Source organism: Penicillium verhagenii, assembly GCF_028828195.1.
Source record: "Penicillium verhagenii strain IBT 33310 chromosome Unknown utg000003l_segment0_segment0, whole genome shotgun sequence".
Classification (NCBI taxonomy): domain Eukaryota; kingdom Fungi; phylum Ascomycota; class Eurotiomycetes; order Eurotiales; family Aspergillaceae; genus Penicillium; species Penicillium verhagenii.
Window position 1 is genome coordinate 3331994 of NW_026643167.1, and position 26709 is coordinate 3358702.

General features: G+C 48.5%; 8 protein-coding genes across 8 annotated transcripts; 3 read left to right on the forward strand and 5 right to left on the reverse strand.

Annotated features, from left to right (window-relative positions):
* Positions 1 to 1199: 1199 nt before the first annotated feature.
* On the forward strand, positions 1200 to 4286 carry N7466_002628 (formin-mediated actin nucleation enhancer; the record flags this gene model as incomplete). The annotated part of the gene is made up of 2 exons (XM_057162026.1): positions 1200 to 1262; positions 1338 to 4286. The coding sequence occupies 2 exons, from the start codon at positions 1200 to 1202 to the stop codon at positions 4284 to 4286; spliced, it is 3012 nt and encodes a 1003-aa protein (XP_057025311.1).
* A 944-nt stretch (positions 4287 to 5230) lies between these two features.
* On the forward strand, positions 5231 to 8235 carry N7466_002629 (uncharacterized protein; the record flags this gene model as incomplete). Its single annotated transcript, XM_057162027.1, has 6 exons — positions 5231 to 5861; positions 5993 to 6581; positions 6919 to 7002; positions 7254 to 7283; positions 7352 to 7438; positions 7524 to 8235. 6 exons carry the CDS (start codon positions 5231 to 5233, stop codon positions 8233 to 8235), a joined length of 2133 nt encoding a protein of 710 aa, XP_057025312.1.
* Positions 8236 to 8695: 460 nt separating this feature from the next.
* Positions 8696 to 9347, reverse strand: N7466_002630 (uncharacterized protein; the record flags this gene model as incomplete). Its single annotated transcript, XM_057162028.1, has 2 exons — positions 8696 to 9091; positions 9249 to 9347. 2 exons carry the CDS (start codon positions 9345 to 9347, stop codon positions 8696 to 8698), a joined length of 495 nt encoding a protein of 164 aa, XP_057025313.1.
* A 465-nt stretch (positions 9348 to 9812) lies between these two features.
* Positions 9813 to 12335, reverse strand: N7466_002631 (beta-glucosidase; the record flags this gene model as incomplete). The annotated part of the gene is made up of 2 exons (XM_057162029.1): positions 9813 to 12094; positions 12158 to 12335. The coding sequence occupies 2 exons, from the start codon at positions 12333 to 12335 to the stop codon at positions 9813 to 9815; spliced, it is 2460 nt and encodes an 819-aa protein (XP_057025314.1).
* Positions 12336 to 14009: 1674 nt separating this feature from the next.
* N7466_002632 (uncharacterized protein) lies at positions 14010 to 14458 on the reverse strand (the record flags this gene model as incomplete). Its single annotated transcript, XM_057162030.1, has 3 exons — positions 14010 to 14023; positions 14081 to 14257; positions 14311 to 14458. The coding sequence occupies 3 exons, from the start codon at positions 14456 to 14458 to the stop codon at positions 14010 to 14012; spliced, it is 339 nt and encodes a 112-aa protein (XP_057025315.1).
* A 1304-nt stretch (positions 14459 to 15762) lies between these two features.
* On the reverse strand, positions 15763 to 17271 carry N7466_002633 (uncharacterized protein; the record flags this gene model as incomplete). The annotated part of the gene is made up of 4 exons (XM_057162031.1): positions 15763 to 16742; positions 16808 to 16974; positions 17038 to 17143; positions 17214 to 17271. 4 exons carry the CDS (start codon positions 17269 to 17271, stop codon positions 15763 to 15765), a joined length of 1311 nt encoding a protein of 436 aa, XP_057025316.1.
* A 1809-nt stretch (positions 17272 to 19080) lies between these two features.
* Positions 19081 to 21032, forward strand: N7466_002634 (fungal specific transcription factor domain-containing protein; the record flags this gene model as incomplete). Its single annotated transcript, XM_057162032.1, has 2 exons — positions 19081 to 19614; positions 19749 to 21032. The coding sequence occupies 2 exons, from the start codon at positions 19081 to 19083 to the stop codon at positions 21030 to 21032; spliced, it is 1818 nt and encodes a 605-aa protein (XP_057025317.1).
* Positions 21033 to 21848: 816 nt separating this feature from the next.
* N7466_002635 (basic helix-loop-helix domain-containing protein) lies at positions 21849 to 23384 on the reverse strand (the record flags this gene model as incomplete). Its single annotated transcript, XM_057162033.1, has 1 exon — positions 21849 to 23384. The coding sequence occupies one exon, from the start codon at positions 23382 to 23384 to the stop codon at positions 21849 to 21851; it is 1536 nt and encodes a 511-aa protein (XP_057025318.1).
* Positions 23385 to 26709: the final 3325 nt, after the last annotated feature.

The following is a 26709-nucleotide window of genomic DNA, read 5'->3' on the forward strand; positions in this document are numbered from 1 at the left end:
GTACGTACTAGAGTAGTGTGCATTGTCATTCCCCCTTTCAAATGGATGAAATATTGTTTTTCTCCCTTTTGAATACCCATATATTTTTCCAATGGATGGGCTCAAGTGCTCGGTCCAATTACCAACCACGGTACCATACATACTAGTATTAACAATACAGACATGTGCTGGTATTATACAGCTGTAACATCTTCATACTCCGGATATTGTATGTAACAGCCCATAGTCATCGCTGGCAAGGGATAATAGTTCTGTACCTACATTTAGGTAGTAATGAATCATCTCAATTAATATGGTCTAAATAAATACTACACACAGCTCCATATTTAATATTTGAAATAATTGTAACTGCTACCTAGCAGTCAACAGTGAATGTTTGAAGGGTGTAACTAGGAGTGTAAAGAAAGCCAATAAAGGGATCTGCAGGGAACACAACTTTTTTTCTGATGCATATTGGACATTGTAGATTTTCTTTTCTGTGTGAGCCAAGCGACTCGCTTACTTTAATAGGCCAAATATTATCTCATACTCTCAATTTGACATGGATAGTCAATCCAACAATAATTAATGTTGGGAGTAGGCGAGGCGCCTAGCGGGATGACGGTGATGCCCAATGGGTTGCCTAGACGAGGACGGACATCTGGAAAGGTTGTCACATCATTGTAAAGGGGGAAAGGGGAACAATCTATATGATTGACATCAGGGAAAAGATAGAAAATCCAAATGATTTCCAAATATTTCCCACAAAGATGCAAGTCACCGAGTGGATAAAGTGCGGGAGTTGCCGAGTGTAAGCCGTGGTGATACAGATCCAATAGATCCCATGCAATGCAAGATGAGTTAGTACATGTGGTTGATAGTAAAAGAAAGTACTATGTAGTACTTGGTTTAGCGTAGTTAAAACAGTCCGTGCCCTTTGTCTTGGAAATCACATGTGGAATCTTGAAGGTATTATTACACGGTGTTTACAGGTAACTTTGCCATCAGTGAGGGACTGGCCCTGGTAGATCGCCCCGGTGACTGTTTGTACGCGGTATTTGGCGGGAGGCTGGGTCTGGTGCCTTGTTTGCTTGGCATCCCAACTTTGTCTCTCTTTCGCCCCCCCATCATCGCTTATCAATGTCAACACACCCTCGGGCTCTCTGGAGACCCTGCTGAGTATCACCTTTCCTCAACCTTCTCTGGAATAGGTCGACCTCATGGCCTCAACCTCTGGTCGCAGCTCATCGGCCTCTGGCCGTTCCCAATCCGCAAAGGGTGTGGTAGGTATTCGGACTCGTGTGCGCTCGTTCCAATAATCCACAAAGCTAACAATCTTATTTTTATTTTCGCGATAGCCCGATAAACAAATCTCTCAGATCGAAAAGAGTGTGACACATCTGCTTGTAGCAACCAAGCAGCTACTTGAAACCCTGACTCAGTGGTCTCGCAAACAAGCTTCTGAAACGGATGTCTCCGATGTATATGTGCGCCTGGGCTATGAGTTCAATCTAGCCTGCCGTGCTTTCAATGCTATCGGCGTTGAAACTTCCGATCTAGGCCCGGTTCCGGACGTTTTGCGCACCATTTTAGAGGATACATTAAGCCAAGATGCCTCTTCGCAAAGCCTCGACCGATACCTACCCCAAATTCGCGACATCATTATCAACCTTCTCCATGGCTTGAAGAAAAAGCAGGCGCGTCTTCGATCACGACATCAGCGGGAGGATGGGCGAGGACTTCCGGGGAGACAGGCTAGCGCGGGAAGCATTTCCAGCAGCGCCTCCGCAATAGGCCAGCTCTACGATGAAACAGCGGCATCTACCATGCCCCAGTCGAATGTACCATCCCCGAAACGGCCAGCTCGTCGATATGGTAGCAATGGGTCTTTGGAAGAGGTTCAGGCCACCCGTCATGCATCACCACCGGTACCAGGAGATCCACGGAGTTTTTCGGAACGGGACGCGTCAAGACGTGAGGCCCAACAGATGCTCAGCCAGCCACCCCAGGGGGGTGAATTGATTTCTCAAAGTACCTCGCCTTCAGCCCCTCCAGATTTCCCGGCCCCGCCGCCACCTCCAAAGGAAGATGACGCGCTAGGTGCTTTACAGCGAAGTGGGGAACTAGAACGACGAGCCTCCCGGCGGTTCTCTGCCTACCAAATCCAAAAGCATCTAGGGACATCCTCGAATGGGGTACCAGTTCTGCCCACTCAAAACTCCCCAATTCCTAACCGGGGACGGGACGTCCGCGAATCTCTCAATGCGGTCCGTCTGCGTGGATCGTACACCCACTCCCGGCAGCGGTCTTCAAATAGATTACAAGAGACTGCCAAAGCTCCGCAGCCAGGGGCTGGCGTTCCCCAGGTGGTGGAGGAGGAAGAGCGCAGTGAGCCATCTACTCAAGTGGCCGAAGAACCTGAAAACGACGAAACCCCTCGGCCTTTGGATCAAAAGCCCGAACCGCCCGCAAAGGATGATGTCGAAGTTCCAAAAGAACAAGCCGCAACCCCCAGCTTCCCGCGACCACCCAAGGGACCGTCACTTGATGAGGCTTTTGATCCAGAGAAGATCCCTTCTCCTATTACAGAGAAACGCCCGGAAACACCAAAGGTAGCCCGGCTACTTCCAGCTGACATTGCCACGCCTCCTTCGGTCGCCCAATACGCAACAGAACAGCCTTCTCCAGGCAAAGAATTGACTCTCTTCCTGCAGTACAAAAGCAAAATTAAAAAGTTTGTGTTGCCAGACGGCATTGCAGATCTTACTATTGGACGTCTGCAGTTGGCATTTATTGAGAAGTTTGCCTGGAATACTCATAACAATGGCGCGGATCTACCTGAAATCTACATTCAGGATCCAATTTCTGGAATCCGACATGAATTGGAAGATTTGGTCGACGTCAAGGACCGCTCAGTTCTTGTTCTGAATATGGATAGCCTCGACGAGGTCAAGAAACATTTTGATGAGAGCCTTGGAGGCGTTCGGACCTTGGTTGAAAGTGTGAAGGAGGCTCTCGCTGGCCAAGGAACCGTCATCCAATTAGTTCAGGCTCGCCAGCTTGAGGCGGCCAAGGAAATGGCCCGTTTGGCAGCTGCTCCGCCAGCATCTGCGCCCGCTCCTGCCAGCGGTGCTTCTAAGGGGCTGATATCTGCAAGCGGAAGCCAACTCGCAGAACTACAAAGCTTGCGTCGCGATCTCGCCGTCCTGCGTCAAACGTACTCGAACTTTACATCTGATGTCACCAGCTCAATGAGCGCAGTTCGTACCAAAGCAAGCCAGGTTAAGACCGCTGCCGAGGATGTTACCATCCCAACCTACGCGGGAGATGCCGGCCGTGCACGAGTTCAGACTGGCAAGAAGGAGCTTGGGGATGAATCGGAACGTCTTGTTGCACGAGTGGATGACCTCCAAGACCTAGTCGAGGATCTGCGGAAGGATGTTGTTACACGGGGTGTTCGACCTCTTCCCAGACAGCTGGAGGGTGTTAGTCGTGATATCAGCAACGTAATGAAGGAGATCAAGAAGATGCAAGACTTCCTTGGCCGCGAGAAGCCCATTTGGACCAAAATTTGGGAGAAAGAATTGCAGTTGGTCTGCGAAGAGCGGGATCAACTCACCATGCAAGAGGACCTTGCTGCGGATCTACAAGATGACCTTGAGAAGGCGGCCCAGACTTTCGCCTTGGTGGAACAAGCAACCAAAGAACAAGCCATGGAGAAGACCAACGGTGGCGGCGTTGTTGGCGCAGTTTCTTTGCGAGCTCCTTCGCGTACGCTTGGGATCGATCCCACAGTCGATCCGATGAAGGCCAAGGATGGCGTTTTAGGCGAGGTTCGCGCGCTACAGCCCAACCACGAAAGTCGTCTTGAAGCTATCGAGCGATCTGAGAAGGCCCGTGCAAAGGAACTTGAGACTCGGCGCATCGGTCTGTTCCAAAAGGAACTCGGTAACTTTGTGCAAGAGGGCAAGTTGAAGAAGAGCGGTGGTGTAGAGGAGGCGGAACGACTTCGCACCGCCAAGGATGATCGGATTCGAAAGGAAGTCTGGGACAGGCAGCAGGCTCGCAACGCTGAGATGGAGAAGGCAGAGGCCGAAGCCGCTGCAGCAGCGGCGGCGGCCACCATCCCGGACGAAGAAACCCCCAGCGCAGAGACGGACTCTAGTGAGCAAGCGCCAGAGGAAGATACTAAAGATGAGTCCCTCCCGAGTGACAATGATACCCCAGGAAGTGAGGAGGTGAACCCCGATGAGTCCACAGAGCCTGAGCACGCACCTGAACACGCACCCGAGCCCGATTCTATCTAAGCAGGCTGTTTGGACTTGAATCTCTTTATTTCCCTTTGTACGCTTGTTCTCGCCATACATTTAGTCATGAAGGGTTTGATGTTTTTGCCATTTTTTTGTTTTCCGATTATACCTGTGGCGTGTTTTCTATACCATGTGTTCTTGCATTGCCTGTCATTTACTGACGATACCCTGCCGCGTCCTGTGGTCCGTTTCCCTTGTTCATTCACGAAGCATGGAGTTGGTGCCCAGGTAGTTTATTTCAATTGTGGAGCATATGAGTGTATCTTTAAGTAATTCATGTCTCAAATTCTTACATGCACCTACCTTTTTCCCACTAGCTTTGAAGGCCCCCAAACAACTATTCGAACCCAACCATCACCCACGCTGGGGGGGGGAGAAGTGAGTCTCCCTCCCAAATATAATGTCAGTAGTGCGACATTACTACTAGAAATCAAAGATGAATATGGCATAAGCCGATTGTTTCACTACGCATGTAACTTGAAAGTACTAGATACTAGAGACACGAACAGTCAAACAGTCAAACAGGAAGACTGTGCCTATACCAATGGCAAGTGAAGCCAATCTCCTCGGGCTCGCCTAAAGGAATGGGTTTGTAAAGGTCTCCAGGTGTCAAGTGTACCGTGTGCACTCGTACGATTGAGTAGATTGCCTATAACGATTGGAGAATCCAAGAGCAGTCTCTGGTGTCTTCTGGAGCGGTGATTTGGCGGATATTGCTGACAACTTACATCTCCCACAGGCCCAATCAAAGGCGCGGGTGCCTAAGCCATCCTTGTACGACGCCATGCATTTGTCTTATCATGAGAATCCAATCGTGAAGTGCTCACGACAAGCTTAACTTTTTAGCTTTTGATACTCGACACTGACCGTCTCGCGTCCCTCTTGTCGCCAAGAACTACCTATTCTGCTTATCCTTCCATCTTGGCCCCAGTTTAGCCTCAATGCAGCTCATACCGACATTTGCGTTGTTGCTGTTACACGCAGGATCTACCTTCTCAGCAACAGCAACCAACTACGCAAACTCCTCATTGGAAGCAACCCATGTCAGCCCAGCCTCACCATATTTTGAAGATGATATTCTGCGCCGCAACAACGAAATCGAGTCGCGACTCGCCAACGCACCTATACACGGGCTGAGGAAAATGAGTCCCGACGAAGGGGAGAAGTTCTTTCTGGATTACTGGAGTTTCGGCCCGGAGTCGCAGATTCAACACAGTGATACTTCGAATGTTGAGGACGATCTTCCGTTGGATCTATTTAGACCCAGATCATATCCCTTCCGACCCTCGTTTTCATTTGAAGCGAATTATGGGGGTCTTCTTGGCTCTAGGGACTTCAAGTGTCCCACTGGAACGCTCGCGTGTACATCCATTGAACGATCCGATCGGTGTTGCAGTACTGGGGACAGATGCGAAAAGGTCAAAGATACCGGATCGGGGGACGTGGGGTGTTGTCCCAACGGGATGACATGTACGAATTTAATAGGAGCGTGCCCGGGCAATCAGACACTTTGTTCTGAGGCTCTTGGGGGAGGGTGTTGTATTCCGGGATATGAATGTGTTGTGGGTGGCTGTAAGTATACAAAGTTGTTATTGTTTTCCGTCTTAACTGTATATATTTATATTCTGTCTTAACCAACATTGGAAGGCCAAAGTTAAGGTTGAACATTATACTGTGGTTTTACTAACAATTTTCTCACACAGGCGCATTTGTCTCGGTTGTTACAGTAACCATCCACTCGACAGTCACATTGTCTACAAAGACATATTCAACGGTCCCTCAGAGCAGCCTTTCCTCGTCGTCATCAACCAGCAATACAGCAACTACTAGCACCGATAATCTTGTGCCTCCAGCGCGACCAACGGGTATCTCAACTTCTACCCAAAAAACCACAAGTCGTGTTAGTGTCTGCCCGACGGGCTTCTACGCATGCTCGGCTGTTTACCAAGGGGGTTGCTGCCAAACAGGACGTGATTGCGATACGACATCGTGCCCTACCACGCAATCAACTACGTTCACATCAGATGGCGTGACAATTGTTGAGCCTGTGACAACCGGAAACTCCAACAGCGGGAACACGGGGAAATGTGCGACGGGTTGGTTTAGTTGCGCTGATACCGTTGGCGGCGGGTGTTGTCCATCAGGGTACACTTGTGGATCGAGTTGCACGGCTGCGGCGTCGAAGACAACGGTTGCCAAGGAACAAGCAACTGCCTCCAGCGGTGGGGTTTGCAAATTGAAAGTTCCATTTGGATGTTTATTGGGATTGCTAGGGATCAGCATGCTGGAGTGGTTGCATTAAGAGAAGGACTAAAAAGAAAAAGATATTGTACGAATGACGAAGTTGATAATGGAAATGATGATAATGACCAGTGGAAAATCGAAAACCCCACGGGGACCTGTTAGTAATACCCGGCAGTTCGTTCCTGCGGTGAAAGCTCTCCGAATTCATCACCGAATCTCGCCGACACCGGTTAACCTTCTCCGCTCGTACCTCTCTCTTTTGCTCTTTTTCTTTCCCTTGAAGATTTGTGTCCATTCGCTTGGTAAGTTTCCATTGACGTTCTATTGGAACAATTATATTCATCGATATTTCTCTTTGAATCGCCATTCTGACTGACCCTCGCAGGTTATATCTGCCCATCATGTCCGACAAGCCCCAGAAGCCCCTCCCCTTCGTCTACCAGTTCGCCGCCGGTGCGGTGGCTGGTGTGTCTGAGGTATGATTTCCCTTTAGAACCCGGGGTATACACAATTCAATTCCACTCGTAGGGTTGGATTGGATTTCCTCTCCGTGAGATCCTCGGTTGCTAATGTTGTCTCCCCGCACGAACAGATCTTGATTATGTACGATGCCCCGATCGGCCCCATCTCACGGGCGCGCAGCCACTCCCCCAACAAGGGATATATGTATTGCGCTTTCATTTACAAAGGGACTCCGAATTAACATTACGCGACTCTTAGGTACCCATTGGACGTTGTCAAGACTCGAGTGTAAGGATGCCTTTCCGATCGGAATCAGTCACCGAATGCAGCACACGACACTAACATACCCGCTTCAGTCAGCTCCAGTCCGGTACCCCCGTCGCTGGTGTCGATAACTACAATGGCATGCTTGACTGCTTCCGCAAGATCATCAAGAATGAGGGGTGAGTCTTTTTTTTTTTTTTATGATATTCAATCACAATGCTATTGTCTGTTGAGATCAAACCTAACCCGGAACGACAACTCCAGCGCCAAGACACTGTACCGTGGTATCTCCGCTCCCATCCTGATGGAGGCCCCCAAGCGTGCGACCAAGTTTGCCGCCAACGACAGCTGGGGTGCCTTCTACCGTGATCTGTTCAAGGTGGATAAGCAGACCCAGAGTCTGGCTGTTCTGACCGGTGCGACCGCTGGTGCCACCGAGTCCTTCGTCGTTGTTCCCTTCGAGCTGGTGAAGATTCGTCTGCAGGATAAGGCCTCTGCCGGCAAGTACAACGGTATGCTGGATGTCGTGAAGAAGATCGTGAAGACCGAGGGTCCTTTGGCCATGTACAACGGTCTCGAGTCAACCCTGTGGCGTCACATCCTCTGGAACGCCGGTTACTTCGGCTGTATCTTCCAGGTTCGCGCGCAGTTGCCTACCCCCGAGCCTGGCAACAAGAGCCAGCAGACCCGTAACGACCTGATCGCCGGTTCTATCGGTGGTATTGCCGGTACTATTCTCAACACCCCCATGGATGTCGTCAAGTCTCGCATCCAGAACACCACCAAGGTTGCCGGTCAGATTCCCAAGTACAACTGGGCCTGGCCTGCTCTTGGAACGGTCATGAAGGAGGAGGGTTTCAGTGCTCTGTACAAGGGCTTCACTCCTAAGGTGCTGCGTCTCGGACCCGGTGGTGGTATCTTGCTCGTCGTCTTCACCAACGTGATGGACTTCTTCCGCAAGATCCACGAGGAGTAAACACACACCGTGTCAATCTTATGAAAAAAAAAGCATACGCCTTGTTTCATTCCCGCTTGTCTATTCGCCTCCCCAGTGAAAGTTTGATCTATACACGGTCAAAATTGAACCGGTAAGAGGCATTTTGACCGACCCTGCCGCTACCATGGTTCCCATATACCCTGCTTTGCAAATTGCTCAATCTACCAGATCTATATGAACTTGGTAGACCATGTCGAGCTTGAACTATGTTGATTTTCTTGTTTGTTTACTGTACCACAAAGCAGAATAGAGCATATGACTGCCTGATGGATATAGAGAAAACCGCGATTTCGAATCAAGCACCTTTTACCTTACTTCAATGGTAGTTAACATGCATAAACAAATAAACACCCCATAGGCGATCGTCGTAAACAACAGCGCCATCACCTAGTTGAACTATGCACAATCCAATCCCTACTAGGTACCTCGCACACCCCATCTAGGCCCCCAAGATATGAATCTCCCCAGGAAAGTCTCGTGAATTCTTGCCATTCCCCTTCTTATGAAGTTCCGCGACCATCCGAAACACAAAAACACTAAGCAAGAAGGTGATAATGATAAATGTCGCCGACACCATCATGCAACAGTTCTGATTACTCTTCCTCCGCTCGCGACGCTCTTGTCGGCGATCACATTCCTCGCAGTGGAAGTGCACTGGCGCCCCGCTATTAGTGGTAAGGTGAAGTGCAGTTGCATTGACGCTGGCCGGGTTATGTTCGTGTCCCTGGTGCTCGTGCCCTTGACCATCTTGTTCGTGATGGTGATGTCCGTGATGATGGTGATGTCCCTGATGCTCGATATCGTATGGTTCCTCCGCGGTGGGGATGTGGGAGTACTACATAACATTTCATCAGTCAGAGGCTTATGAAATAAATGTATACATAGAATGTATCTGTGCATATAGATTTTCACTATGGCGCGCGCCGACTTGCGCAGTACATGACTCAAACGAGGGCGTCTTATTGAAGTTTCCGGATATCTTTATTACTTACCCCAGTAGCTTGATTTGAAGGGGGCTGCTCGTACAGATCTTCGTAAGCCGGAGCCGCCTCCTGCGCATGCGAGTCCGCGTGTGGGGTTGTATGGCCCATTATGAAAAGTGTTGGCGGAAGGAAGGAGATGGACTTAAAGATTGGAGATTAGATGGATATTCAAGTTGTGGTGGAGATGAGCGATCGCCGCTACTTGATGTACGGCGGAGTAAGATAGAATAAACTGGAAATAAAAACACAGAATGATTCTTGGGAACTTACGAGGGTCAGGATGTGGCTGAGCCAGTGATCGATTCGATGTTGCCGTTTCAGGCAACCATAATGAGTTGTTATTTCTGATTGGGTGGGGGCTCAGACCCTGTAAGTCAGACATTGGGGGCAAATCCTTGCGTCGGATCGTATAGAAAAAGGATAAAAGACCACATGTGCAAGTAAAATCATGAAGAAAAAAATAAAATAAAGTATGTTATGTACTCGTAGTTTTTAGAGTATGTACAGGCATATAACCACACATCGTATAAGAGAAACTCTCGTAATCATCTGTATCATGTATATCCGTAGTATCTATGCAGAAATAAGAGTCGCGTTCACATTCGAACGGAAATCACGACTACTAAATCCAGCTTTGAAAGTGAATTTTCCAGCAGGAATGCGCCAGTCCTGTGCCACAACGTCCCAATAACTAAGATCTCTACGCATCAACTCAAAAGTCACAGTCTTCTTCTGACCAGCCCTCAGCCAAACCTTATCAAATCCACGCAGCTGGCTCGGTGGAGTCCCAGCCGGCGTCGAGGAGGGATACTCAACATACAGCTGCGGCACGGTATATCCGCCCACATCACCGGTGTTGGAAACCTCAGCTTGAAGCGTGTACACAGTATCCCAGAGAGCCGGGTTTCCGCCGGGCTGGACAGGGCGCTGCTCAGGGAGGGCAGTGAGATTGCGCATCGCCTTGCTCTTGGCCTTGAGATTTTGCAGCTCGAACGTGGTGTAGCTGAGGCCGAAGCCGAACTCGTAGCGCACGGGGATATCGTGCGCGTCAAAGAAGCGGTAGCCCACCTCGAGTTCCTCGTTGAACCAGCTCTGCCAGTCGTATGTGCCGTTAGTCTTGACTCCCGTGGTCAGGGGGGCGTTGTAGTCGGACTCGTTGTAGGCGATTACGTAGGGCAGTTTGGCGGAGGGGTTCACGTCGCCGTAGAGGACGTCTGCGATTGCGTTTCCGGTCTCCTCGCCGGCGTAGTGCTGGGCGAGAATGGCGGTGACGTTCTCGTTGTCGGCGAATGGCATCGTGTTGATGCCGCCCGAGTTGGTGATGACGATGGTGTTGTTGCAGAACTTGGCGACGGCCTCGACGACTGCGTTTGCGTTCCAGTCCAGCTCTAGATAGCTGCGGTCTTCGCCCTCTGCGGAGTATGACTTTAGGAAGACGAGGCAGGCATCGGGGTGCTGGGGGATGGCCAGGGATGAGAGGCCGGTGTCGACGATCTGGGTGTTGTTCAGGTAAGACTGGACCAAGGTACCGTCTTTGCGGGCGCGGGCTGAAATGGCTTCGAGTGGGTTGGAGAGGTAGCTGAAGCGGCAGGCGCCGGAGCTTCCTGAGTTGGCGAGGACTCCGAATTCGAAGTCTCCGAGGGTGTCTTGGCCTTGGGTCAGGGGGCCGGCGTCATTGCCTGCCACAATGAGGTTGCGAGGCTTGCGTAGGGGTAATGCGTTCTTCTCGTTTTTCAGGAGAACGGTCGAGGCAGCGCCGTGAGCACGGATCAGGGCACTGTGGTTGCCGCGCACGTCACGGTTGCTTTGTCCCGTGAATTTCCAGTCATAAAGCCAGGTGTCTGGGGCAGAATCCACGTTCAGCGGACCGACGGAGGCGTCCACACTTGGATAGTTTCGGTCTTGGTTAAGCCAGAAGTAGGGTGTCATGATGCGGACGATCATGTCATCCATGCGATCCATAGAAACAGTGCCGTTGGTCAGCGCCTCGGTGAGGTTCTTTCCAAAGTATGATCCCTCAGTCCACATCTCACCGTAGAGAGTGAAACCACCGGGCATAGTCATATCCATACCACTTTCAATAGACGCGACTCCGCTGTGCGTAGCACCCCAGTCAGACATGACATAACCCTGGAACCCAAGCTCGGTCTTCAAGAGATGGTTGAGAACATAAGAGTTTTGGCAAGAATGAGAGCCGTTAACACGATTGTAAGAGCACATGGCGCTAGCAACACGAGCACGCACGGCATTGGCGAACGGCCACATGTAGATCTCATGCATAGTTCTATCATCAAGGTTCGAAGAAACCGAGTCCTGGATGTAGGTCGTGGCATTGGCGTCGGGGGCGTATGTTGGGTTTCGTTGAGTCTCCTGCTCATAGGCAATGAAGTGCTTTGCGTTGGCTTGGACACCGGCATCTTGCATGCCATTGATGGTCTCTTCCATGCAAACACCGGTGAGGTAAGGGTCTGCGGCAAAGCCCTCCCAAGTACGACCATTGTAGGGACTGCGGCCCAATGGTCCACCGATGGGACCCAGAATGACGTGGGAACCCTTGCCCTTGTGCTCTTCCGCTAGAGCGTTACCTCTCTCATATAGTAGCTTCCGATCCCAGCTTGCAGCTGCGGAGACACCACTCACGAAGACACTGGAGTAACTGCCTTCTTCGACGCACTGAGGTCCGTTCTGTAGGCAGAGACCACTGAAGTTCAGGCGGGGAATGGGAAGGACGTTGCCAACGCAGGGACCAGGTTGGCCGGTTGCCATCCATGCCTTTTCTTCGCTGGTGAGTTTCTTGACGAAGTTTCGCGCCTTGTGCAAAGCTGCTTCCCAGCCACCGGTGCCATTGATCTTTGCTGTATCATGTTAGCCATAAATTTGATAATTGACCACTGTTTTTGAAGTGTAGTATCACGTACGCGAAGGGAAGACAGGGGCAGAGTGGCCATCGACGCCCAGAATAGTGGTGTTCAATGGCTGAACATAGCTGAATGCGGTGCCGGGGTGGTTAATAGGAGAAGCCTGGCAGGACTCAGATCCTAAAGCTGGTATTGATAGCAGAAGCCAAGACCCAAGAAGGGTCTGTGGAGATATCATGGTGAAAAGTCGAACTCCACGGCTTTGTCTTAATAAAGCATAGCAGAATATCTGGACCAAAACCTGGGCATCATCTTACTCTTAAATACATCGGTTTGACCCTGCCCAGGTTTCTACACTCCCACCCCGGATGGCTCATTGTTCCACTTGTGGGGGTAAAGGACCCACCGCGATCCGGAGAAAGAAAAACACCTCGTGTCGAGAGACGGTTTAACTACAGTATAACCATAGATGGGTCACTTCATTTCCGGAAAGAGATCGACAGGCCAAGCCCCTGCCTTGTTTTCACTGATTTCAAACGAGCAATCGTGGGTATGCCACAGAAACCTTCATCTGCAACCCTGTGAACTCGGCATCCCGAAGCCAAGAAAACCAGGACGAAGGTTTTATTTTGATTTTCGGCAAACCGTGATGTTCTGTTCATACTGGCACTGGTACCGTGTAGCCTTCAGAACTCCCCAGACTCCGGATAATTCCAGCAAGATAAACACACGCTAATTCTGCAACTGCAGGTGGGCCGAGCCAACGATACGAGTTGTGACGATGGGGTGTTCAATGACGTTGTATAATTCCATGTTCCTGAAGTGCAAATATTCCGGCCTAACTTCGGCTAATTCCCCGATCCGTCTTCATCCTCGCGGCCCGCTAATGTACTCCGAACCTTGGAATCTCCGGTGCATGTACAACACATAGTACACACCAGCTTTTTGAGATTAGATGATCTTAAATCTTTATTTATTGACTAATGAGCATACTATGCTACTGCATGATCTTTATTCGACCTGTAGATATGAGGGGTTTTCCGGACTGCTGACAGTTCGGAAAGATGCCGAAGTTTAACCCGCAAAGGCCCTTTTCCTTTTCCCCACAACCCCACGGAGACCGGCTTTTGCTTTTTGGGCCCCGGGGTTCGGCAAACATTGAAAGGTTCCAAGCTTTGATCCCGTAATGCAACCGGTTATGCTCCGATGCTCAAACACCGCATTGGCCACATTACAAGGCCGCAAGATATGTAGCAACTTGAAAGTGCACAATTAGACACAAGTCACACAACTGACCTTGGGACAATTGCCTAGCACTTGAGTAGGCACCTAGTAGAAGATAGGTACCACCTGGGCAGATGGATACTAGTAGTCTAGATGTCGGCCGTCCAACATGTAGCCGATAATTCTCCGTGCGTACCTCAAGTGCTAAACTAATTGCTTACTCAAGTATCATACGGCGTGCTAAGTTCAATTCGGAATCTAGCGGAGTAGCGGACCGGGTAAGCGACTCCTTTTTTGACGAGGGCTACATAAACGCAAAACCTTTTTGTGGCAATGATCAACATAACGTGGGGGTGGGATGATGTATGTGGTAGATTTTCTCCGTGGTACAAAGACTTGCTTGAATTGTTTTCCCACATGTGCGCATGCACTCTACCTAAACACATTTGCATGTGTAGGGGTAAAGGGAACAACAGCGATTGATTGGTTCCAGAAGATGTCATGTGGAGAGACGAAGATAAGTTGATCAATTAGGTCTAGATATTCCCAATGTATTTTCAAGCACAAACAGCTCAAAGATGCATCGAGCACCCAGGCCTTCACAGTCGATATCAGCCACTAGATCCATTCAACCCGTAGCAGGTTATGAGCTGCACTGAATTATATGATGGCAGTCAGGGCTCAAGCCTCAGACACCTATTTCTATTATTATAGTTAGTATCTTATTAAAGTATATCAGAAGGGAATAAGTAGACTTACCATGTGCCTGCTTCTTACACATATCGAGGACTACTGCCTCGATTCCTCGGGTATGAATATGTCTCCATTCAACAGCATGGCCAGTGACCGCCTCATTTCTTCTGAACAATGCCTGGAAGGCCAGGATGTACATCTCAGCTGAATCTGCATTGACAAAGGCTCGTGCCAGAATAAAGGCTAAAATATAGTGATTAGTATATCAGTTTCAGTAGATACTAGAGAATACTCACCTTGATCCAGGCCCCTACCTCCTTTCAATGTTGTTGCGAGCACAACTTCCTCAAACTCTCCATGGACAAGTTCGAAGGTCATATCCACTTCAAAGGAATTAAGTATAGCCCATTTTGCTGCCCGTTTAGGAGTGAAGCAGTTGCACATGTGAGTCGGCGATTTGTGCCATCATTGAAGACCTCTTGGATGTATTCAATATTGAGTCTCTGGATTGGCACACTGCACAGGTGGAGGTAATCAACCTACACACGTGCATAGACCCATAGTAGCACTTGAGGTTGATGAGCCTTCATATCAAAAGCAAGGCAAAAGCACTGAATGGCGATTGATTGCAGGGTTTACCTAAAAGGTATCCATATCAACATTGAATTATGTAATCACATGTGCAAGTGATAACCTCCTTTGATTATATCAATATAGACTTACCAGTTGACCCAGTCTAGGTGCTCGGAATCACGATCGCAGTAACAGCACTGGGGGTGGAAGCCATGGAGGGTCCATACATATATCTCTGTATATGTATAAGGATCACGCCCCAAGACCAGAAGCAGTCCAAATATCGATATCCAGTAGTCGATCATAGAACAGAGTAGGGTGGTGGTTGTCAGCGGTGGAATACAGCCGCTGCTCAGAGAAAAGAAAGAACGGAGAGAGAAAAGCAATTGGATTGGCTATGGACAATCTCTCTCGGGGGGATAAGGAGAAGAAGGGAGAAGGAAGGAAGCAAGCACTATATATACCCAGAGGGGGTCACCTGACCCCTCTCTGACAGTAGTTTGGGTAGTCATGCATGTGGCACGGAAGGCGAATCCTGGGGGGGAAAGCAGGTTAGGGTCGAACCTGAAGAGAGACACGGAGTCTGCTACTGAGGCAGGAAGAAGAAGAAGAGAAGAAGAGAACAAGCTATCTACAGGAGATGGAGTGAGAGTACGGATCACAGGACAAGTGATCAAACAGAACCAGTATAGCTAAGGGCCACTACCGGGTATAAATGTGTTGTAGATATCCATTTGAAGATATCCCAGAGTACATACTTGATAAATTCAAGATAAAGTGGACATCAAAGAAGGGATCTGGCTGAGGGATGAGTTTATATGAATATATTTCAAGGGACAGAGGAAGAAGGAATTGATGTTAAAGAGTTTAATTTTATATAATAATGATACACTTTTAGGGATGATACTAATTTGACTAAATTATACGGATCTTGTTGATACAGGAAATATTTAGTATCTTTATCAAATATTTTAAGAAATAGTAGCTTTACTGTATCATTATGTATCATGAAACCCCAAATTTCCATCATTGTTTGAAAGAGGGTGCATAGAAAAAACTTCTGGAAGCACAAGCTGTATCAATCGTTCAAGTAACAGATAAATCCATATTTATAGGCATGTGTATACTTGGCTAGTACTGAGGCTAGTCGTTGCTTGATTCTCACCTGTACACCTTCAGACTTCCAAGGGTAGTTTTTCCTTTGGCTCCTCGTGGTCGTATTCCTGAGCCTCATTCCCATGCATATGAAAAAGATACCTTGGGAAAAGTTTACTCCAATACTGCCACAGAAGAGCCGTTGCAATGGTCGTCGGGACGGCGAACACCCAATATATCCAGAGCTTGTCTGAGACAGCCCAGCCAGTGTCCCTGTCGTAGTTGAAAAACGACATACTGAATAAGGCACAAATGAATGTGGGAGGAAGGAAAGTGAGAGTCACAAATGCCAGTGTCTTCATGGTCGCGCTGTCCGAGCGCGCAGCACGACTAATCTCCACAGTAAGCCCAGCATCGTACTGAGCAACTTCGTTGAACTTGAGTTGAATCTCGTTCTGCAATCTCTTATGATTCGATATGGATCGATGCCGGATACTCTCAATATGGCTCTGGAAGAATGACAGTCGACTGGAAATGTCTTCAAAGGAGACGTCTTGAGGGGTATTCGGTGCGTACTGTTCTCTGCGTGTATGCATATACATCTCGTGTTGCCGGATGATATGGTCCACGTTTTGTACAGCCACGTCTAGTGTTTCGGTAACATGGATTGCATGGCGAGCAATGTCGTGTAGTCGCCGATAATCAGGCTTTGGTCTTTTACCCAAAGAATTCGGATTTTTTCGTTTCTCTTCCTCTCGCGCTTTCGCTTCTTTTTCGGCCTCCTTTTCAATATTCCGGACGTGATGGCGAATCTCCCACACGGCTATTTCTTGGAGGCGAGCAACTTCTTGCAAAACACCAGTGTAAATCCAGAAAGGGTCATTGAGTTGTCGTTGATCTGGATGTAGCAGGGGGTCCAACACCTTATCGGTTGGGTCAAACAGGAAAATTCCCATCTGATTTGTTGATGATAACCATCGCGTGGAAATGTTGATCTTAGACCAATAATATTCTGTCCGATCCTCGGGCACATGCTTTACCTCGAAGAATGACCAAGTATCTGGGTTGTGTTAGTATTGATTCGGTTAAACACTCAATGTTAAATTGATGATCAAAGTAACTCACTGAAACCAGTGACAGAGCCTTCATTTCGAGTAGCCTCACAGCCAAAATAACCGTTTGCATTTTTGAGATGGTCTAAGCACCATAACTTGGACATGAAAAATGTATCCACAAACTCCTCGCGATACTTCTGTTGCTCATTTTCACGATCTTTGGGTGTATGTGCAATTCTGCCAGCAATAAAATTAGTTAAATTTCTTCAGGAAGCGTTCACGAATCTAACCCCCACATACACCATAAACACCTGTGTACTCGGGGCGATGATCTTGGGTGCCTCGGTCGGGTTTTCTGTATGTAGATCCTTGATGCTGACCTCGTCTGCGGGCAGCCATTTATCGACTATAATAGATACTGTTATTTCCAAGGCACACTAGAATAGAAACCAAAGACTGGAAGAGGGCCGCTTTACCATTGTTCCACTGGACAACAGATATATTGGCATGTGTCGCACTGCTATTTCCATTCATAGTGGATACTGACCAGGGAGTTGAATATTGGAAACGGAACAAAAATTTCCAAACACTGCCTTGTGGTACTCTTCCACTGGAGCGCTTATGGCCAGAGAGTCAGCACTGGACCCAAGGTCATAAGTGTGCCTTGTCCAAGCATGGCGCTAAGGTCAGTCCTGAGCCCTGGCTCCTTGGCAGACCGACTTTTGTGTGATTGGAATCTAGATTACCCCTCAATTCTGCCATTTTCATTTGTTGGGTATTTTGACACGTCAGAGTGCGCCGGGTGTGAATGGGCATGCGGGATGCCGCATACATACGAGACGAAGCAGCGAATCAGAAGTTTCAAAAGCAGCCGCAGCTTTGGAGCGCGCGGGCATCGATTGACTTGGACGCCTCCTTGGCCCTTTGGTGGGCACCTCGGGTGCTTGTCACAGCCCCCCACCCGGGCGCCAATTGACCCGGGCGCCATGCATGCTCACTCTGGTGACAAAAGAAGATACAAAACACGAGAAAATAAAGGAAAACAAAAAGAAGAACAGGAAAAAGGGACTCCGAGTCTAAATTGGAAATTGGACGGCGGTATTTCCAATGCGTGGTTTGAAATGTTTCAAGAAGTTGAGCTCCTGAGGCCGAGACTCAGAAGGCTGCTTTACCGTTTACCTAATCTGTCACCCATTCGGACTTGAATGTGGAACAATAAAAGTTCGATCAAGTTCAAACTTCATGTGCACTGGAATCGCGTGTGATCACGCCAGCTCTTGGCTGGAGAACACTTCAATGCATTTCCCTCTTGCGAGGACAGTTGACCTCTTTTGGATTTTGCCTCTTTAGATGCAGGTCTTGGGCAGGTCAATGGTGGCCGATATGTCGCCATCCCCTTTGGACATTACAGATAAAAAAGAGGAAGACATGAAAAGTCAGGAGACTGCGCAGGGCGACGGGATAGAGTAAGTCGCAAGTCGCAAGTCGCAATCCGGCAAGACAATCCAGACGGTCAAACAATAATGAGAGCAGATGTTCTGACGAACAAAGTCGTACATGTGTCACCAAGTCAAGTATAATCAAGATAAGCTTATTTCAACGAGACCCGAGCATTAACGGTACTCATAAATAGACTCATATGACCTGCCTTTTCAGTACCGTATGAGGAGGCTAAGGAAAATACGTTGACCTCCAGAACGGTGACAGAACCGCAAAATGGAATGTTGAAGGAAGTCATGGCAACCCGCCCGGCCAATATGTATTAGCGTCCTTATTGGATCTCACAGTATCATGGGATCCAGCATGATAGAATTGCCAGTGCCTGTACATGTCGGATAGGCAGCAGTCGACACGAGCCGACATTGGAAAGTTTTGAATTCTGGTGCTTCGAAATGCTTGAGTTTTCAGACTCAGTTTCCTGGAGTGAAAAATGGAAGTTCTAAATTTTGGTGCTTTGAAGTCTTTGACTCTCTGGGGTCGGTTTCCTGGTGTAAAAGAGAGAAGAGTCGAGGGCCCAAATGCTGGTTCTTTTAAATGGTTGGGTTTCCACACTCACTTTCCTGGCATAAAAAAAGGACTACTATGATTGACTTGACGGAAGAGCATGCCATGCCCCAGACTGGCGTGATCTTTTTTGAATTATTGAATGGAGTTCCACCATAGAATCTCATCACAACAGTACTTTCAGGAGTTATTGAACAATAAAATGTCACTTAATCCCCGCACTTTCGGAGCTTGCCGAGAGGGACCGAGCTCCACATTACCACCAAGGAAGCTCACCCCAGAAAAAACGACCCCAGATCCTTCACACAACCAAAAAAAAATAGCCCACATGCACGCAAAATGTCCGAACGGGCCCTAAAACGCAGGAAACCCATGCCAGGGATGGCCCAGAATCCCGCCGTTCTCACCACCGTCCCGCTCGACAATCTATTAACCGAGATCCACCGTCTCCTTGGTCCAACATGGGCTTTACCCCCCTACGACAATCTATTACCAGACTATATAAAGCCCCCATCATCACATCTGCAGATAGAAGATCTGAATTTCCTGATCAGGAAAGGCGCCTTTGACGTTCCACAAGCAGAACTTGGACAGGAGATTTTGAAATCGTACATTCGTCATGTGCATCCGCACATGCCGTTTTTGGACCTGGACCTATTTTCAAATGCCATCTTCAATGGAAATATAAATTCTATCGCCGCATCTACAGCCTTTCAAGATGGTATCGAGGACGATGGGCAAGAAGCAATCAGTCTCCTCCTCTTCCAGGCCGTCATGTTCGCAGGTGCTTTCTTCGTGGACCTGAAATATCTCTACGCAGCCGGCTTTCTCTCCAGGCGGAGTGCACTGGAGACCTTATTCCAACGCGCCCGGGTAAGTTAAGAGTTAAGACACATGCATAAGACAAACACAAAAACACACTAAGACACAAACACAATGTTTGTGTACGGGGCGTGTATCAATCAATCAATACCCTGCGCTAACACGAACATGGGCATGGTTTCTAGGCCCTCCACGATTTCGACTGCGAAGAAGACGACCTCGCCATCATGCAAAGCCTTCTCCTCATGACATACTGGTACGAGAATCCAGATCGAAACAAAGACGGCAGACACTGGATCAATGTCTGCGTCTCCCTCGCCTACAAAGTGGGCTTATACCCGGATGCGTCGGATGAGACTGCCGAGGGGCGATTCAAAAATCTCCTTTGGTGGAGTATGTTTACTCGCGACAGATTAATCGCCCTGCCTCTGCAAGAGGCACCACTTATCAAAAACGAAGTATACCTCTCCATGCCGGTCCCCACGGCCGCAGACCTGGGCATATTCCCCCCGCGGCCTCGAAGCAGGAACTCCAGATCCAAATCCAAATCCAAATCCAAACCCAAATCTACCGGATCGGGCGACGACAGCGATTCAGATCTTGACTACGACTACGCGAGTGCCTGTTACCAGGATAACGAGAATAGCCTTGCGCTTATCTTTATCGAGAAGATCAAGCTTTGTCGCTGTATAAGGGACGACATGTTCTCGTGGGATCTGCAAAGGCTGTCCTCGTCAAACCCAAGCACAGATAAATTCAAATCACGCAGAAGAACAAGTCTGGCTTTATCAAAGCTGGACTTGGACGACTGGCTCGCGGGCCTACCACCCAAAATTGCATTCCGACCAAAACCCTTCCTCGCACCCACCGACGCGGACGTGATATTCCACGTCCACTGCGCCTGGCTACAAATGGTGTATTGCGAGATTCACAGCACGCTCCATCGACAATTGGAGTTCTTCGCTGAGCACGATGAGACGCCACGTTCTCCACAACAGCAAAAACAGCAGCAACTCTCCTCAAGTCCTGTCCTCCTCGGCGCGGCAGAAATGACAACCGTCATCCAAGATCTATGCCAAAAACATCTCATCTGCTATCTGCCCACCAGCGTCGTGCCCATGGTTCTGCGCGCGGGTATAATTCATATCCAGCAGATGTGTACGGGGGATGCGCAGGTGGAGAGTAAGGGATCGCAGGGATTGTTGCAGTGTATTCGGGCGCTGCAGCAGCTCAGCCAGGTGTATGGGTCTGCGCTTTTTCTGTCGTCGATACTCGGGGGCCAGGCGAAGGGGTCTTTGGGGTCTTCTTCTGCGATGGAGATTCTGAAGGGGTTTGATATGGATACGCTGGACCGGCTTACGTCGGGATATTCGGAATCTATAGCGTCGGCTATGGTTCGGATTACGGAGCCGTATGATGTGGATGTTATTTCTCGGATAAGGAGTAGGCGGGAGAGTATTTGTTATTGAGTGGGCATTGCATAGGGCGGCATATAAGTGGAACCTTAGAAGAGGGGAGAAGGTGAAATAAATTGAACAACGCCTTAGATGGAAGTACGGCATGATAGATGAATCAAGACTCTGATAGAGGACATAGCTATAGTCGCTATCCAGATTACCGAAACTACCAAACCCAATGCAAATATCAGAGTGGGGCAGAAGCCATGATGGGAATAAGGGGGAATATTAGGGCCAGAATAGAAGGCGGAGGAATAGTCAAGACAAACATAGCGATATCTGTAGAGAAATAGGAAAGAATCCAAATTGAAATATGGAAACTCGAACAACAGTTCAAATGTCACAGAAAATTCACGATGTAAGACTAAATAAGAAATGCAATCGGCATATGAAGAGAACATATTCAAAGGAAATCGGGGGTATCGATGGGATGATAAAAAAGAATAATAAGAAAAAAGACCAAAAAGGAATCCGCAGATCAGTCTGGAAAAAAAAAGATAAAAACCCAAAAAAGCCAAATTCAGAATCATGAAGACATGAGGGATCGAGGCTCCAGCAGTAGGTTATGAAAAGAACCCATGGCGAACATTCTCTAACCTGCGATCGTGTATGTGGCCATCATTACCCGATCCGCTAACGAATAGAAAAAGGGAATCTCAAACGCGAACACACAATAGAAATGAACCGTAAAACCGTAGCCACAGAAAATGCGTTCAAATCCCATAAACTCTCTCACTCCTTAGTACGCCGACTAATCGGGACCTCCGTTAGACGCCGTGTATGCAACATGTCAACACAATATGATCGAAATGAGGTGAATCTGCAATCTCAGTTCATCTCCATTCCATACTCGTCCTCCTCCTTGAAGCTCATTCCAGCATGACCAGAAGTACTCCAGTACTGAGCTTGACCTCCGTTGGTGCTGCTGGCACCGCTGTGGTAGGAGGGGCTCAGGTTAGGCGGGGTGAGTCCGTCACCACCCACCATAGCATCACCAGCGAGGTTGGTGTGCTTGGGAACCCGCAGACCGCTACCGGGACCTCGGGTGTAGCTAAAGGAAGTGGGGTCGTTGATCTCCAAGGCATCAAGGATCTCACTGCGCATGCGCTTCTCTTCCTCAGTGGGTTCAAATGGCCAAGTGCCACCAAGACTACTGATCATCTCGGCAAGTTCAGCCTCTTGTTGGTACTTCACGTGCAAGGCCCACATAAGATCGCGCATCCAGCTGACAGCTCCGTTCAAAATATCACCCTTGTTGGGCCCCTTCTCTTTCTCTTCAATGGGAAGACCCATGGTGATATTACCAGGGGTGGCGCGTCGTCCATTGCCCCCGGCCAGAAGAGAGGTGGCAGCATTACCACCTGCGCCAGCCATGGAAAGGGCACTGTTGTTCACGAGCTGTTTCCGGACCTTGTCATCTTCCAATCGGTGCTGTGGCACCAAGTGCGAGAGGTCCTGAATACGTTCGTTAATGTTGTCGCGACGGCGGCGTTCAACCAAATTGTGCGAGGCGCGCCGGCGTCGGCGCTTGGCTTCCTGTGATTCAAGATCTTGGGCACTGCCGGGCATATGGTTATCAACCTTGGCAGGGAGGGAGGCGTGCTTTCCGGACTTGAGAATTTCCGAAATACCAGCATGATGGTGTTGAGAAGGCGATGAGATCGGTGAGTCAATGTATGAGTGTGCGCTGGTCGGAGTTCCATCCCATTGGTTGGACATTGTCTTCTGGTGACGAGGCTGTAGGCCACCTGTCCGAATGGGCTGGCCGGGGAAGCTGCCAGACTCTGGAGTACCCAAGTTCAAGGATCCAAGGGCAGGGGTCTTTGGGGTCATGGGGCTCCGGCCATCCGAGGGAACACGTTCCATATTCTGCAAGCCCGGGCGGTTCTTAGCATAGTTCTGGTCAAAGGAACCGGCGTGCTGCATGTTAGGGTTTTGCTGATTCATCCGGAATTGTTCGTAGTTGAAGCTGTTCTGGACGAAAGGACTGGCCATTGGCGCGTTGTCCGGGGTATTAGAGTAGAGATGCGACATCTGACTTTGGTGGCTCATGGCGATGGCTCCTGTGGATTGATCCTGCATGTAATTCATGTCATTACGCTGGTGGCCATTTGGCGCGCTAATTTCCAAGTCCAAAAGTTCGTCGGTATCAATCCCGGAGTTTCCAAAGTTGAAGCTGGAGGACATGTTCTGCTGAGACCCGTATGAATAAGGCATAAATCCGCCTTGCTGCATGGACAGGTCCGAGGGATCCACGGCCTCGTTGGGGTTCCCAAAGTTCATGGAGTAACCGGAGTGAGACATCATGAAAGGATTGCTGTGACCGTCAGATTCGTGTTTGATGAAAAGACTTGCTTCTGCCATTTTTCCTGGATACCAAGGGTTGTGTATGAGGATTGTGGGGCAGCGCGGGGTCGGCGAAAAGTGGGAGAGAAAGTCGTCGCGCTGGTTTACTGACCCTCTCTAAATGGATGAAATTCAGACTGCACAAAAAAGGCGACTGTCACCACGATCAAATGGTGGGGATCAAAAAATCTGGAAAAAGATCGAAAATCTATTTATAAGATAAGTTAGCTTCGGATGGTTTCACCCGCAGAAAGGGGAGGGGGGGGGGGAAGGTCGGCAAATGGAGAATGCGCTTGCCTGCGTCGGCAAGGCGCGCGAACGAGGCAACTCTTTTTTGGCCACCAGACTAACAAAATTGAAATCGCGAAACCTTACCTTTTTTCAACCAGATGTTTGATGTGTAGATTGATCCGTGGAATCTTGCGGTGTCGAGGATTCCAATCCCTAAAATTGATGTGGGATGGGATGAGTCGACGGGTTCGGGGAACAAATTGTCCGGGGGGTTTGCAGATCGGAGGGTCCCCAGGCCAGATAGACCGGGGATAAAAGAGATGAAGACGGGGGGGAAGGATCAAAGGAAGATCGCAAACTATACCAGAGAGTATATCAATGAGCAAAGTTCAGAACCAAGGGAAGGGAATAATGGGCAAGGTGTTATAAGGGGAGAGATGGAACAAAGGGTAAGAGAAAAAAAGGGCGGGAAGGGGAAGTAAGTAGATAAGCGCGGGCAAAATTTTAAGAAATTAACAACAGTAAAGAAAAAGAAGGGAAAAAAGAAAAAAATAAGGCTAGACCAGAAAACGAGCAAGAGTGACAAGAGACCAAGTAATGCACTTTTCTGAGCGAATCAAAGCCTTTTTTTCTCTTCAATCTTCAATTCACAAGTAAAAAAAGCATTCGAAACAAGTAAAAAGCGGAGAGCGGGGGAACGTCAGAACAAGCGGTGGAGAGAGCGGTGTGGCAGTGGCAAGAGCACTCAACTTTGAACTTCCAGTATGTACAAGTCAAGCTGAAAACGCTCGGATTGCACCAAATACGAAGCACACGTCATCTCACTCGTTTGGAATGGGGAATGAAATGGGAAAGAAATGGAAAAAGAAAATCCACTAGAAAGCACATGTCCTTACCAGATCAACCAGAAACTCTGGGGAGATGAAGTATCTCAAGTTGATGATATCGATGTCGATGCCTGCGGGTAAAAGAGGTTAGTATACAGGTATAAGGGAAAGAGTCATATATAAAGCAGACAAAGATCAAGGGATGAAAGAGAAAGAGACAGAGAAAGAGAAAAGACAGAGCCTCCATGTCGATAACCGCCTACACGTGGCTGGATCCATGGCCCACTGGGCAAGGTACACCCCATAGGCTGGAACCAGGTGAGGTACTAAGGCACCCAAGGGGGCAGGCAACAATGCAGGAACGATTGGGGGAACACCAAGACATATCCAAAGAGATCACCCCTCCTAAACCCAACAAGTAAAAGGTAGAAGGCAACGTACCTGCGTTGAGACAACGGAAATAGCTCTTGATCCACTTGTAGGGCTTTGCGAATCATGAGGCGCTTGAAATGGGTCGTAGAATACGAGAAGCCAGTGATGGAGTGACAACGCAGCAGCCGTAGATGCAGAAAGGAAAAGCACTTGCAGAAAGATCGAGGAAATGGACACTTTAAGAACTCGAGCCCCTCGACTTCTCATTTGATATCATTACAACATCGGTCATGCAGCCCGTCGATCGGTGGGAATCGATGAGGCTTGCCGGCGTCGGCTTCGGACATACAGTACCCTGCTTTTTTACTTCTTTTTTTTTTTTAACTCTTTGGTGTTTTGCGTCTATTGAGTATTTTTTTTCTGTTTTCTGTTTTCTTTTTTCTTTTTCTTTTTTATAAAATCATATTTATCCATTTTAGATTTCAGAATTACTGTTTCTGTACAAAAAGGTGTGGGAGGTAAAATAAAATAAAAAGGTGGAGGGGGTGTGCATGAAGGGTGGCAACAAGTAAACCCCCGAGCCTCTTGTTTTTTATCGTGGTATTTGGGTATTTTAGGGTGGATGAATATGATGGTAGATCTAATCTAGGGCATCTTCGTGAATAAAAGGGAAAAAAAAAGAAGGAAACTGGGACGAAGGGGGGAAGGGTGATACAGCCGGATGGAGTCAACGGCGTCTATCCCATGATGCCGTAGGTGTTTGTCACCTGTATTGGCGTCATGACTCAGAAAAACAAAAATCAAATCAAATAACATAAACATTTGAAAATAAAAACAAAAATTATAAATAACGTTAGACCTTGATTGCACGGGGAAAGAATGTATCAGATGAACATGGGTTACAGAAAAGACTGTAAGTTTGGGACGAAACACCTGAGCCAGTGAGGTCTGAAGGAAAGCCTAATCTATCAAAGATGTGCATTAGTGTCCCCGAAGTATAGAAGACGAAGGGAGGGGGTAACAGGTGGGGGAGTAGAGATCCCCCAATGAGACCATGTGGGTATGGTAAGAGGACGATCTCCATGCAGAAAAGTGTTGCTAAAACCATATCAAACCAAAAGAATAAATTCCATTTTTGGCATCCCTCAAGGAAGGAGTGCCGGAGATCAACAAAGTTTGAACAAGAGATGTACCGGAGAATATAAACCGTAGACCAGAATCTAGGTCAAATGGCACAAAAGCGCAAAAGCGCAAAAAACAACAGCATAAAAAACACAAGTCAAAAGGTGTCCAGAGCGTCGGATCTCACCTTCGTCATTTCAAGTAAGCCCCGTCAACTCTATCCGATGAGTGTGTGCAGGATAAGATGTCGTGCAGACCAGTGACGATCATATTGGGGCGATGATCGGAGCATGGACCGTGCTCTTTCTCTCCGCGAAGCCCCGAGCCTTGAATGCTTTTTCTTTCAGTAGCTTTTTTTCTTTTTCTTTTTGGTTTTTTCCTTTTTTTTAGTGAGCGGTCCGTGTGTCCAGGCTCCAGCGCAAGCCGATAACAGTTCTGTGGCCTGCCGGTGTGGTATTGGCGTACGCGCACTTCGTCGAGGCACGATCTCCAGAATGTGGCGGCAGCAAACGATTGGAGGGGTTGGAATGTGTCTGAGTTGGCCGACCAATGATTGGAAGTAAAGGGCCACCCTCATGGGTCGAACCTGTTTTAGTCCCCTCTTTTGGGAGACTGAGCCACATCGCGAAACTTTTCCATGCGCATCATAGGAATGTGTCTAAGCCACCCCGGGGAGAAGAAAGAAAAAAGAGGGAAAAAGAAAAAGAAATGAGAAATCGAAACTACACGATCATCGCTTAAGTCTTGTATCGTTAGCACGGGTCGATCTCCGCGGTGATGCACGGATGGGA